We start from the raw sequence: 14,255 nt of genomic DNA on the forward strand, positions 1-14,255 counted from the left end.
CACGCCTGTAATCCCAGCACTTTGGGAGGCCGAGGAGGGCGGATCACCTGAGGTTGGGAGTTTGAGACCAGCCTGACCAACATGGAGAAACCCTATTTCTACTAAAAATACAAAATTAGCCTGGCATGGTGGCACATGCCTATAATCCCAGCTACTTGGGAGGCTGAGGAAGGAGAATCGCTTGAATCCGGGAGGCAGAGGTTGCAGTGAGCAGAGATTGCACCATTGCAGTCCAACCTGGGCAACAAGAGTGAAACTCCATCTCAAAAAAAAAAAAAAAAAAAAGCCATTCCTGGCCCGGCGCAATGGCTCACGCCTGTAATCCCAACACTTTGGGATTACACTTGCCAAAGTAAGTGAATTACCTGAGGTCAGGAGTTTGACACCAGCCTGGCCAACATGGTGAAACCCCGTCTCTACTAAAAATACAAAATTAGCTGGGTATGATGGCAGGCGCCTGTAATCCCAGTTACTCAGGAGGCTGAGGGAGGAGAACCCCTTGAACCCAGGAGGCAGAGGTTGCAGTGAGCCAAGATTGTGCCATTGCACTCCAGCCAGGGCGACAAGAGCGAAACTCCGTCTCAAAAAATAAATAAATAAATAAATAAATAAATAAATAATAACCATTATGTTATCCCATGATGGCAGCTCCTTCTGTATAAGGTAATAAATATGTGATGTAAAGAGTGTATTTCATATTAATGCACTGATTGTTGTACTTTTTTTTTTTTTTTTTTTTTGAGACAGGGTCTTGCTCTGTCGCCCAGGCTGGAGTGCAGTGGCACAATCTCGACTCACTGCAACCTCTGCCTCCCAGGTTCAAGCAATCCTTCTGCCTCAGCCTCCTGAGTAGCTGGGATCACAGGCGCCTACCACCACGCCCAGCTAATTTTTGTACTTTTTTAGTAGAGATGGGGTTTTGCCATGTTGCCCAGGCTAGTCTCAAACTCCTGACCTCAGGTGATCTGCCCTCCTTGGCCTCCCAAAGGGCTGGGATTACAGGCACAGGGAGCCACCATGCCCAGCTGTTTTTTTGTTTTGTTTTTTGGTTTTTTTTTGAGACAGAGTCTCACTCTGTCGCCCAGGCTAGAGTGCAGTGGCTTGATCTTGGCTCACTGCAACCTCAGTTCACTGAAGCCTCCCAGTTTCAAGCCGTACTCTTACCTCAGCCTTCTGAGTAGTTGGGATTACAGGCATGAGCCACCGTGCTCAGCCTTTTGTTTTGTATTTTTAGTAGAGACGGGGTTTCACCATGTTGGCCAGGCTGGTCTTGAACTCCTGGCCACAAGTGATCCACCTGCCTTGGCCTCCCAAAGTGCTGGGATTACAAGGATGTTAGAAAATGGCTGGGCCTGGTGGCTTACACCTACTTGGGAGACTGAGGCACGATAATCGCTTGAACCCGGGAGGCGGGCATTGCAGTGAGCTGAGATCAGGCCATTGCACTCCAGCCTGGGCGACAGTCACAAAAAAAAAAGAAAGAAAGAAAGAAAGAAAACACATCAATTCCAGGAAATACAAATCAGATGAGATCGGGCGTGTTCCCGGTGGTATGGCTACAGAAACAGGAAACACAAATCAATCACCTTCACCACTGCCCTCTCCGGGGGAAAGGATGAAATATAATCAACTTACCACTAACTAGTCAGTCATTCCCCTTAAAGGACAATAGCAGATCAAGGTGTCATCATGGGCTTTTTTTTTTTTTTTTTGAGACAGGGTCTCGCTCTGTCGCCCAGCCTAGAGTGCAGCGGCACCACCATAGCTCAACCTTCTGGGCTCAAGCGATCCTCCTGCCTTAGCCACTGGAGTACTAGGACTATAGGTGCATGCCTCCATGCCTGGCTAATTTAAAAATTTTTTTTGTAGAGACAGGATTTGGCTTTTTTACCCAGACTCATCTCAAACTCCTGGCCTCAAGCTATCCTCCCGCCTCGGCCTCTCACTGGTACTCTTATCACAGGCATGAGCCAGCGTGTCTGGCCCTGATCACAGCCAGAAACTCCCAGGCTGTGATAATGAGCTCAGCTTTCGTGAGAGACAGCTCATGCTATTAGGCACATCCTTCGTCTCTTCTCCTGCTACCCTGCTACCGCGTCTCTGTTCATGGGTGCATTACACAAGCAGTGGTCTGAGGATAGAACCTCAATGATGCCCACTGCACAAGGCACCCTCTCTTCCTGGTTGCTCAGGATCTTCTCTGTGGTGAGCACTCCCTGGAGAACATTAACATGAGACACAGAGATCTCATGCCTCTGCCTCTTCTCATAATTCCTTTTTTTTTTTTTTTTGAGAGGGAGTCTCACCATGTCGCCCAGGCTGGAGGGCAATGGTGTGATCTCAGCTCACTGCAACCTTCACCTTCCAGGTTCAAGCGATTCTCCTGCCTCAGCCTGCCAGGTAGCTGGGGCTACAAGTGTGCGCCACCACACCCGGCTAATTTTTGTGTCTTTAGTAGAGACGGGGTTTCACCATGTTGGCCAGGCTGGTCTGGAACTCCTGACCTCAGGTGATCTGCCTGCCTCAGCCTCCCATAGTGCTGGGATTACAGGTGTGAGCCACTGTGCCCAGTGCCCCAACTTTTTTGTGTGTGTCAGGGTCTCACTCTGTCACCCAGGCTAGAGTGCAGGGGCATAATCTCAGCTCACTGCAACATCTGCCTCCAAGGCTCAAGTGGTTCTCCCACCTCAGCCTCCTGAGTAACAGGGACTACAGGCATGTGCCACCAAACCCAGCTAATTTTTTGTATTTTTGGTACAGACGAGACTTCACCATGTTGCCCAGGCTGGTCACAAACTCCTGACCTCAAGCGATCGACCAGCCTTGGCTTCCCAAAGTGCTGGGATTACAGGCGTGAGCCGCCGTGACTGGCCCCAGCTAATTTTTGTATTTTTAGTAGAGATGGGTTTTCACCATGTTGGCTAGGCTGGTCTCACACTCCTCACCTCAGGTGATCCGCCTGCCTCTGCCTCCCACAGTGCTGGGATTACAGGCATAAGCCACCACGCCCCACCGTGAGACCCCCATCTCTACAAAAAAACGTTTTAATTAGCTGTGCATGGTGGCAGGCACCCTAGTCCCAGCTACCTACTTAGGGGGCTGATCGCTTGAGCCCAGGAGGTCAAGGCTGCAGTGAGCTGGGATCACAGCTCTGCACTCCAGCCTGGGAGTCAGAGGGAGACCCTATCTCCAAAAAGAAAAAAAGACTAGAGATTGTGCCCCAGGCACAGATCATATTAATCCCAGTGATATTCTGGGAGTGGTGGCCAGACTCCTTCCCAGGACTGGTCTTCCGGTTTGGCAATGAGTGTTAGTCAAGGCGTGAGGTTCTCATGGGCTGTCTCAAGCACTCTGTTCGACATCTTTTTACTCTCTCCCAGGCTGGGGTGCAGTGGCGTCATCTTGGCTTACTGTAGCCTCCGCCTCCAGGGTTCAAGCAATTCTGGTGCCTCAGCCTCCCGAGTAGCTGGGATTATAGGCGCCTGCCATCACGCCTGGCTAATTTTTTTTGTATTTCTAGTAGAGTCAGGGTTTCACTATGTTGCCCAGGCTGGTCTTGAACTCCTGACCTCAGGTGATCTGCCTGCCTCGACCTCCCAAAGTGCTGGGGTTGACTGCTCGTGGCCCCACTGTTGCACATCTTGACTTCTCAGCCTCCAAGGTGATTCTTTAGGACACCATTTTAATCCCTCTAAACATGGCAACAGAGCCAGTGGTTTCCAGCCCTATTTGCGCAGTAGAAGGATTATTTACAAATCCTCATACTTAGACTCCACCCGCAGAGATTCAAGTGGACTGAGCCTGGAGTGAAGCCGAAGGCATTTTCTTATAATCCTGAGAATGATAATATACAGCTGTGGTTGAAAACCACCACTAAGACTTGTAAACTTTGTTCATTCAAGTCTTCTTTTCTCCCCTTAAAAGCAGGCTTATCCTTGAGGTGGGCTTTTTCAGGCTCCAGTGAGCATCACTGAGAACATTTAATTAATATACTGAGGCCTCTCACAAGAGGGAAGGAGTGGAAGAACTCCTAGAGAAGGAATTGGAAGGGAGAGATGTTTTTCTTTCTTGCTTTTTTTTTTTTTTTTTTAGAGACAGAGTTCACTCTTATTGCCCAGGCTGGAGTGCAATGGCGTGATCTTGGCTCACTGCAACCTCTGCCTCCCAGGTTCAAGCAATTCTCCTGCCTCAGCCTCCCCAGTAGCTGGGATCACAGGCGCCTACCACCATGCCCAGCTGATTTTTGTACTTTTTTAGCAGAGACGGGCTGTCGCCACGTTGGCCTGGCTGGTCTCGAACTCCTGACCTCAGGTGATCCGCCCGCCTCGGCCTCCCAAAGTGCTGGGAGTACAGACATGAGCCACCGTGCCCGGCCGAGATGTTTTTCTTAACACAAAAAGTTTTTGTCCGGGTGCGGTGGCTCACGCCTGTACTCCCAGCACTTTGGGAGGCCGAGGCGGGGAGATCACTTGCAATCAGGAGTTCGAGACCAGCCTGGCCAACGTGGCAAATACAAAAATTACCTGGGCATGGTGGCGCTTGCCTGTAATCCCAGTTATTTAGGAGGCTGAGGCAGGAGAATTGCTTGAATCCGGGAGGCGGAGGTTGCAGTGAGCTGAGATCAAGCCACTGAACTCCAGCCTGGGCGACAGAGTAAGACTCCATCTCAAAAAAAAAAAAAAATTTCTAAAGCAAGCGCTTGGGCTGTTCTGTTGTCAACATACAGTAGCTGGCCCTACCTTTAACCCAGGATAAGGGGCAAAAATATACCCAAAGATACATGTAATCAAAGTTGCTGGGTGGGTGCAGTGGCCCACGCCTATAATCCCAGTGATTTGGGAGGCTGAGGTGGGAGGATTACTTGATCCTGGAGGTTGAGACCAGCCTGGGTAACACAGTGAGACCCTGTCTCTGAAACCTAAAATAAAATAAAATACCACTGTGCTCTATCCTGAGCAACAGAGCAAGACCCTGTCTCAAATATAATAGAAATAAAAATCAGCAGTCTGTGGGTTTAGCATCTTTGGACTAATGGTACCAGCATGAGGGAAAGCAGGTCTTTGTAGCTCTGATAAGTGAACTTTGACACTTCTTAGTGTTTTTCTCTAACTGTGGTGACATACGAATAACATATAATTAACCATTTAAAAATAAGCGGTTCGGTGGCATTTAGTACATCACAGTGTTGTGCAACCACCACCTCTAGGTATTTCCAAAATTTTTCTTTCTGTTTTTTTTTTTTTTTTTTGAGACAGAGTTTCGCTCTTCTTGCCCGGGCAGGAGTGCAATGACACGATCTCCGCTCACCGCCACCTCTGCCTCCCAGGTTCAAATGATTCTCCTGCCTCAGCTTCCCGAGTAGCTGGGATTACAGGCATGTGCCACCGCACCCGGTAATTTTGTATTTTTGGTAGAGATGAGGTTTCTCCATGTGGGTCAGGCTGGTCTCAAATTCCTGACCTCAGGTGATCCACCCGCCTCGGACTCTCAAAGTGCTGGGATTACAGATGTGAGCCACCGTGCCTGGCCCCAAAACACTTCCCTAACTCTACAATAAAGTCCCATAAGCAGGTATTCCCCACTCCCTCCTCCTCCCGGCCTGTCCATCCACTAATGAATGGATTAAACAAATATGGTTTATCCATACAATGGAGTATAATTCAGCTGTAAAAGGGGCTTGGCGCAGTGGCTCACACCAGTAATCTCAGCACCTTGGGAGGCCGAGGCGGGCAGATCACTTGAGGCCAGGAGTTTGAGACCAGCCTGGCCAACATGGTGAAACCAGGTCTCTACTAAAAATACAAAAATTAGCCAGGCGTGTTCGTGCACACCTGTAATCCTACCTACTCAGGAGACTAAGGCATGAGAATCACTTGAATTTGGGAGGCAGAGAAGTTGCAGTGAGCTGAGATCAAGCCACTGCACTCCAGCCTGGGCAACAGAGCAAGACTCTGTCTCAAAAAAAAAAAAAAAAAAAAAAGAGGAATGAGATACCGACACATTATACCAGGAGGATAAACCTTGAAAACAACATGCTCAGTAAAAGAAGCCAGCACACAAAAGGTTACATATTGTATAATGTCATTTTATTTTAGTTTTTGAAAAGCTGGTCTCCTGGGCTCAAGCGATCCTCCCTTCTTGGCCTCCCAAACTGCTGGGATTACAGGTGTGAGCCACTGTGTCCGGCCTATGATTTTTTTTTTTTTTAATGAAATACCTGGAAAAGATAAATCCAGAGAAACAGACGGCAGATTACAGGCTCTTTTTAAATTGGTTTCTGACACTATCACAAGATAAAAATGTGGTTTAAAATTGTTGCTTGGTATGTCTTATTCACCTCTAAAGAGATACTGTTCATCAGGCCGGGTGCGGTGGCTCACACCTGTAATCCCAGCACTTTGGGAGGCTGAGGCGGGAGGATGGCTTGAACCCAGGAGTTCTAGGCTGTAATGTGCTCTGCCAATTGGGTGTCCACACTAAGTTCAGCATCAATATGGTGACCTCCCACCAGGGTGCCTAAGAAGTAGGGAAATGGTCTAGGTTGAAAATGGAGCAGGTCAAAATTTTCATGCTGGCTGGGCACAGTGGCTCACACCTGTAATCCCAGCACTTTGGGAGGCCAAGGCGGGCCTATCACCTGAGGTCAGGAGTTCGAGACCAGTCTGGCCAACATGGTGAAACCCTGTCTCTACTAAAAATACAAAAAAAAAATTAGCTGGGCATGGTGGCGTGTGCCTATAATCCCAGCTATTTGGGAGGCTGAGGCAGGAGAGTTGCTTGAACCCAGGAGGCAGAGGTCGCAGTGAGCCGGGATCACGCCACTGCACTCTAACCTGGGCGACACAGTGAGACTCCATCTCAAAAAAAAAAAAAAATACTTTCATGCTGATCAGTAGTGGAATCAGCTTGTGAGTTGCCCTCCAGCCTGAGCAACACAGACTGCCTCTTACTAATCCCAGCACTTTGGGAGGCTGAGGTGGGAGGATGGCTTGTGCCTAAGACTTTGAGACTAGCCTAGCCAAAATCCCATCTCTACAAAAAATGCAAAAATTAGCTGGGTATGGTAGTGTGCACCTGTAGTCCCAGTTACTCAGGAGGCTTAGGTGAGAGGCTCACCTAGGCCCAGGAGGTTAAGGCTGCATTGAGCTATGATGTTGCCACTGCACTCCAGGCTGGGCCTGGGCCTTTGTAGTCACGGCTACTTGGGGGCAAATGTAGGAGGATCACTTGAGCCCAGTAGGTCGAGGCTGCAGTCAGCTGTGTTTTTTGAGACATAGCAAGACCCTGTCTCAAAAAGAAAAAAAAAAGTAGCTACAAGCTCATTTATGCAAAGGCTAACCACTATCACAAGTAGAGATGTGCAGAACTGAGATTCAAATGGATGGAATGGCAAGAAAAACTGCCACTTCTGTGAACCTGAAGTCAAACTGCCCTTGTCGTCAAGATAAAAGGTATACATGGTGTGAGCCTGGGCATCTGAAAGGTGTTGCAGCTTTTTCTTTTATTTTTTTGAGATGGAGTCTCACTCCTGTCACCCAGGCTGGAGTGCAGTGGTGCGATCTCAGCTCACTGCAACCTCTGCCTCCTGGGTTCAAGCAATTCTCCTGCCTCAGCCTCCTGAGTAGCTGGGATTACAGGTGCCCACCACCACACCCAGCTAATTTTCGTATTTTTAGTAGAGATGGGTTTTCGCCATGTTGGCCAGGCTGGTCTCGAACTCCTGACCTCAGGTGATCCACCTGCCTCAGCCTCCCAAAGTGCTGGGATTACAGGTGTGAGCCACCTGTAATTAGCCGGGCTTGGTGGTGGGTGCCTGTAATCCCAGCTACTGGGGAGGCTGAGGCAGGAGAATTGCTTGAACCTGAGAGGCGGAGGTTGCTGTGAGCCGCGATCGTGCCACTGCACTCCAGCCTGGGTGACAGAGTGAGACTCCATCTCTAAATAAATAAATAAATAAATAAATAAAATGAGATGATTTCTGAGTGAGTTAACTAAACCAGGATATGCAGAACAATGCCAAGCATATATTAGCCACTAAAGAATATATAAGTTGCCTGAAAGCCCCTTTAGGGTTTAAACCTGGACTTTATTATTCACAATCACATTCCCGGTCCCCATTACGGAGCCTGGTCACCTGGGTGCTTGTTAGATATGGAAATCATCAGATCCCACCCCAGACCGAGTCAGAAACGTTGAGGGCAGGAGTTCAAGACCAGCCTGGCCAACATGGCGGAAACCCCGTCTCTACTAAAAATACAAAAATTGGTCAGGCGTGGTGGCACAGGCCTGTGATCTCAGCTACTCGGGAGGCTGAGACATAAGAATCCCTTGAACCTGGGAGGCAGAGGCTGCAGTGAGCCAAGATGGTGTCATTGCACTCCAGCCTGGGTGACAGAGTGGGACTCTGTCTCAAAGAAAAAGAAAAAAAGAAAAGAAATTGCAGCTTCTGCTCAGGAGGTCTGGAGTGGGCCAGGATTCTGCATTTTAACAACTCCCAGGAGTGTTAGTGGGGCTGGTTTGTGGACTCGCCTTTGAGTCGTTGGTCTCCGCTCAATCAATATTAGATAAAATGACAGTATTGGGAGAAATCCAGGGGGCTCTGGAGGACCGAGGGATCATACTGGAGGCAGATAGGGCAGAGAAAGGTGGAGGAGGTGGGAGTCGGGTGTGGCTGTGGAGGAAGCTACTTAAATCCGGATTTGATCTTTGCTGGTTCTTATCCCTGGACCTGAACCCAGGCGCACATCTGGATTAGAAGATGCCAGGCTCAGAGGATCTTCGTAAAGGTAAGCCAGAAAAAATGAGAACCGAAGCAAAGACACGTGAAGAAGTGGAAAGCAGCTGGTGGCGGGAAAAGGCAGAGGGACCAGGCGGCTGAAGCTGGTGCTTCGTCCACGTGGGTGGCAGGGACTTCCCACAGAGGCTGTCATCGTTTTTGTTGTTGTTGTTTTGTTTTGTTTTGTTTGTTTTTTGAGACAGTCTCACTCTGTCGCTCAGGCTGGAGTGCAGTGGCATGATTTCGGCTCACTGCAACCTCCACCTCCCAGGTTCAAGCAATTCTCCTGCCTCAGCCTCCCGAGTAGCTGGGATTACAGGCACACGCCACCACACCTGGCTAATTTTTTTTTTTTTTGTATTTTTAGTAGAGCCGGGGGTTTCACCATATTGACCAGGCTGGTCTCGAACTCCTGATCTTGTGATCCGTCTGGCTCAGCCTCCCAAAGTGCTGGGGTGACAGGCGTGAGCCACTGCACCCGGCCCAAGTTTTGTATCTTTATAGAGATGGGGTTTCACCAGGGTTGGTCTCAAGCCCCTGACCTCATGGGATTGGCTGGCCTCGGCCTCCCAAAGTGCTGGGATTACAGGCATGAGCCACGGTGCCCGGCCGCGGCTGTCATCTGACAGCACAGGCAAATGCAGGGAAGCCTGTTTCTGCCTTCAAATCCGAAATCTTCTCCCTTGTAGTTGTGTCCTAATTCTTCCACCCCGATGCTTGTTCTTGAGCACAGGGGAATCTGATTCCTATGAGGATGATTAGGTCCTAGATAGAATATAGGCTTAGCCAAGCTGGAAATCTTATGTTCATGAGCACTTACTAGACTCTGGGGCTGCTGCCAAACCATTTTCAGGCATGATGCGATTCAGATCTTTTAGAGCGAGGCATGCGGTGGCTCATGCCTGTAATCCCAGCACTTTGGGAGGCCGAGGCGGGCAGATCGCTTCAGCCCAGGAGTTCAAGACCAGCCTGGGCAACAAAACAAGGCGTTGTCTCTACAAAAAATACAAAAATTAGCCGGGCATGGCAGTGTTGTATAGTTCCAGCTACTTGGGAGGCTGAGGTGAGAGGATCGCTTGAGCCTGGGGAGGTTGAGGCTGAAGTGAGCTGTGATCATGCCACTGGGCAACACAGCAGTACACTGTCTCAAGAAAAAGAAAGTAAAAGGTGACATCCGTGACAGCAGTGATGTTATTTTTCTGCTTATTTCCTTGCTATATTCCTAAAAGAATATACTTAATAAACATTGAATAAATGATAAGAATAAAACCATGTCCATCCATTTCACCTTGGATTGAGTTGCCTATTTCTACACAAAGAAAATAGAACCCAAGAGGTAAGGCACAAGCGATCCCTTATTTACGTATTTATTTATTTATTTATTTATTTATTTATTTATTTATTATTTTCTTGAGACAGGGTCTCCCTCTGTCTCAGGCTGGAGTGCAGTGGCATAATCTCGGCTCACCACAGCCTCTGCCTCTGAGGTTCAAGCGATTCTCCTGCCTCAGCCTCCCGAGTAGCTGGGACTACAGGCGTGCACCATCACGCCCAGCTAATTTTTGTACTTTTAGTAGAGACAGGGTTTCACCACGTTAGCCAGAATGGTCTTGATCTCTTGACCTCATGATCCGCCCGCCTTGGCCTCCCAAAGTGCTGGGATTACAGGTGTGAGCCACTGTGCCCGGCCAAATTTTTGTGTTTTTAATAGAGATGGGGTTTCACCATGCTGGCCAGGCTGGTCTCAAACTCATGACCTGATGTGATCTGCCCGCCCTGGCCTCCCAAAGTGCTGGGATTACAGGCGTGAGCAAGGGATCCCATATTTAAATGATAACAGAAAAAAAGGATGGAGGAACCAAGGGGGAAAGGAACAACCCTTTCCTATGAAAATGACAAATGAGGCTTGGAAAAACAAGGACAAAAGGCAGATCAAGTTGTCCTCCTGCTTCAGCCTCCCACAGTACTGGGACTGCAGCCTGAGGCACGACCCCGGCCAGCAGTGTCTCCATATCTAAGAACCTTAGTCACGGCCGGGCACAGTGGCTCACGCATGTAATCCCAACACTTTGGGAGGCCGAGGCGGGTGGATCACCTGAGGTCAGGAGTTCGAGACCAGCCTAGCCAACATGGTGAAACCCTGTCTCTGCTAGAAATACAAAAATTATCCGGGCATGGTGGTGTGCGCCTGTAATCCCAGCTACTCGGGAGGCTGAGGCAGGAGAATCGCTTGAACTCAGGAGGTGGAGGTTGCAGTGAGCTGAGATTGTGCCACTGCACTCCAGCCTCGGTGACAGAACCTCAGTCACTTGATCATCACGTTGTACCTCAGTGGAAAGGAAAGGAAAGTTCAGGCTTTTGAGAATGGAGTTGTTAGCATTTCCCATTTGTGTCTTTTTCCTTTTCTTTCAAGGCAAGGACCAGATGCATTCACACAGGAAACGAACCATGTTCACTAAGAAGCAACTGGAAGATCTGAACATCTTGTTCAATGAGAACCCATACCCAAACCCCAGCCTTCAGAAAGAAATGGCCTCGAAAATAGACATACACCCAACAGTACTGCAGGTTGGAAAATGATCCCTCTGCTCACTAAACTGCCTTCCTGATCTAATCTAAATTCAGAGTCCCTCTAGGATAATTCCTGAGGTCTCATTCCAATCGCCAATATTCCCCAAACCCACACTCTTCTACTCACGTCCCCGTAAACCTTTCTTCAACCCCCTAGAGCAAGAATGGGAAAATTTTTCCAGTAAAGGACCAGGTAGTAAATAATTGAAGCTTTGTGGGCCATACCGTCTCTCTAGCAACTATTTTAACTATGCCACCACAGTGCAAAGTCAGCCACAGACAACGTAAACAAGAGGCCCATCTGTATTCCCAGAAACTCTTTTACTCAGGTTGGAGCACGGTGGTGCAATCACAGCTCACTGCAGCCTCGACCTCCCGGGCTCAAGCAATCCTACCACCTCAGCCCCCCAAGTAGCTGGGACTACAGGTCTACAGGTGCACACTACGCCTCCCAAAGTGTTGGGATTACAAGCATGAGCCCGGCTGTATTTTATTTTTTGTAGAGATGGGGTTTCGCTATGTTGCCCAGGAGGCTGATCTTGAACTCCTGGTCTCAAGTGATTCACCTGCCTTGGCCTCCCAAAGTGTCAGGATTACAGGCGTAAGCCACTGCGCCTGGCCTGAAGTTTATACAATTTTCACATTACAAAATAGTGTTGTTTTGTTTTGTTTTAAGACAGGGTGTTGCTCTTGCCCACATTGGAGTGCAGTGGCACGATCATAGCTCACTGCAGCTTTGAATTCCTGGGCTGAAGCCACCCTCCCACTCAGATTCCCAAGTAAGTGGGACTACAGGTGTGTGGTACTACAGCCTCCCGAGTAGCTGATACTACTGGTGTGTACCACCAGGCCCAGCCAATTTGTGTGTTTTTTGTAGAGATGGGGTTTCGTCATGTTGCCCAGGCTGGACTCAAACTCCTGAAATCAAGTGATCCACCCACCTCAGCCTCCCAGAGTCCTGGGATTATAGGCATGAGCCACTGTGCCTGGGCAGTAGTATTCTTTTATTTTCTCTCTTTTTTCTTTCAGTCCCAACACACATACAACACAAAATAGTACTCTTATTGTGTTTGCTTTTTCTCAACCATTTTAAAACGTAAAGCCTATTCTTAGTGCATGGGTGATACAAAGACAGGGGGTGGTCAGATTTGGTCACGAGCCTTAGCTGGCTGGCCTGAGCCCCAGAGCAGCCCCTGCGACTGATCCCCTTGCTCTCCTATCCCCTGCTCTGGGTTTTCTGACCCCTGACTCAATTTCTGTCCCCAAAATCTCTCATTTCTGCTCCTTCCTGGGAGTAGATTGAGTAGGGTTCCACAAAGAGGATGTAAGTGGCCAAGCTGTGGCACTAGCTGTTCTCACCTAGAAGTACTCATATTATCAACTAAAAGGAAAACTTGGGCTGGGTATGGTGGCTCATGCCTGTAATCCCAGCAGTTTGGGAGGCCGAGGCGGGCGGATCATGAGGTCAGGAGTTCGAGACCAGCCTGGCCAATATGGTGAAACCCTGTCTGTACTAAAAATACAAACATTAGCCAGGCATAGTGGTGTGAGCCTGTAGTCCCCACTACTCAGGAGGCTGAGGCAGAAGCATCGCTTGAACCTGGGAGGCGGAGGTTGCAGTGAGCCGAGATGGTGCCACTGAACTCCAGCCTGGGCGACAAGGTGAGACTCCATCTCAAAAATAAAATAAAATAAAATAAAAATAAATAAATAAATATTAGGAGAGTTTAAGGGCCAAAAAAAGGAAAAAAAGAGAAAAGTTAAAAACTTAAAGGTTAAAAAAAAGAATATAAATAAATAAAATACGTTTAACAAAATAAAAATTAAAAAGTAAAAATTTTTAAAAGATAGAATGACAAGTCATCTGAATTCCACCCCATTCTCTTCTCTCTCTTCCCTTCAGGTCTGGTTCAAGAATCACAGAGCAAAACTCAAGAAAGCGAAATGCAAGCATATTCATCAAAAACAAGAAACTCCACAACCGCCAATAGCAGAGGGTGGGGTCTCCACCAGTGTCGGCCCGAGAAATGCAGACACACTACCCAGATTGCCCAGCGCTGCTCACCCGATCGGCCTGGTGTACACGGGTCATCGAGTCCCCTCGTTCCAGCTCATCCTGTACCCCAACCTCAAGGTCCCTGCAAATGACTTCATTGGCCACAGAATAGTCCATTTTGGCTGCTGCCGAGATCCTAATATATACTGCCTCTACCCCATTTTGGAATCCCAAGTTTGCGCTCCAACCTTCCATTCTGGCTCTCCTGCCTGTTCATCTAACGAAAGTCGAGAGAGATGATAAATACAAAAAGTCACATGTTGTAATGGTGTGTGTGTGGTACTGTGACATTTGCATTTGGTCTTCGTGCCTGTTTCAGGCTCCAGAATTCCATGGAGTCTCCAAAGTGCCATCTTTTTGTATTTTGCGTGCTAATGTTGACCGATAGCTTCAGGATGGGGACTGGTCTCTGGAAAGACCCCAGTAGGATTAGAGGGCAAACTTCTGGGAGGGGAAGGAAGCTGAGGGTGAGGCTGATCACCATTGGCCAGTGGTTTCATCAGTCATGTCTCGGTAAGGAAGCATCCATCAAAACCCAGGAGGACAGGGTTTGAAGAGATCCCTGACAGCTAAGCATGCGGACGTACCTGGAGGGTGGCATATCCGGGGAGGGCATGGAAGCTCCGGGCCCCTCGTCATACGCCTCATCCTGGCAGGGCGCGGTGACTCATGCCTCTAATCCCAGCACGTTGGGAGGCCAAGGCAGGCGGATCACCTGAGGTCAGGAGTTTGGGACCAGCCTGGCCAACATGGCGAAGCCCATCTCTACTAAAAGTACAAAAATTAGCCGGGCGTGGTGGCTTGTGCCTGTAATCCCAGCTACTCGGGAGGCTGAGGCAGGAGGATGGCGTG

General features: G+C 48.8%; 1 protein-coding gene across 2 annotated transcripts in view; it reads left to right on the plus strand.

Annotated features, from left to right (window-relative positions):
• DPRX (divergent-paired related homeobox) overlaps nt 1-13,699 on the plus strand; it is a 35,612-nt gene extending 21,913 nt beyond the window's left edge. For both annotated transcript variants that reach the window (XM_054672611.1, XM_016934457.2), the window contains exons 4-6: nt 8,739-8,786; nt 11,190-11,344; nt 13,251-13,699. In XM_054672611.1, coding sequence (XP_054528586.1) covers nt 8,759-8,786; nt 11,190-11,344; nt 13,251-13,643 — 576 coding nt within the window. In that variant the 5' untranslated portion in view covers nt 8,739-8,758 and the 3' untranslated portion in view covers nt 13,644-13,699. The remainder of the gene's footprint in view (nt 1-8,738; nt 8,787-11,189; nt 11,345-13,250) is intronic.
• Nucleotides 13,700-14,255: the final 556 nt, after the last annotated feature.

Source organism: Pan troglodytes, chromosome 20 (assembly GCF_028858775.2).
Source record: "Pan troglodytes isolate AG18354 chromosome 20, NHGRI_mPanTro3-v2.0_pri, whole genome shotgun sequence".
Taxonomy (NCBI): domain Eukaryota; kingdom Metazoa; phylum Chordata; class Mammalia; order Primates; family Hominidae; genus Pan; species Pan troglodytes.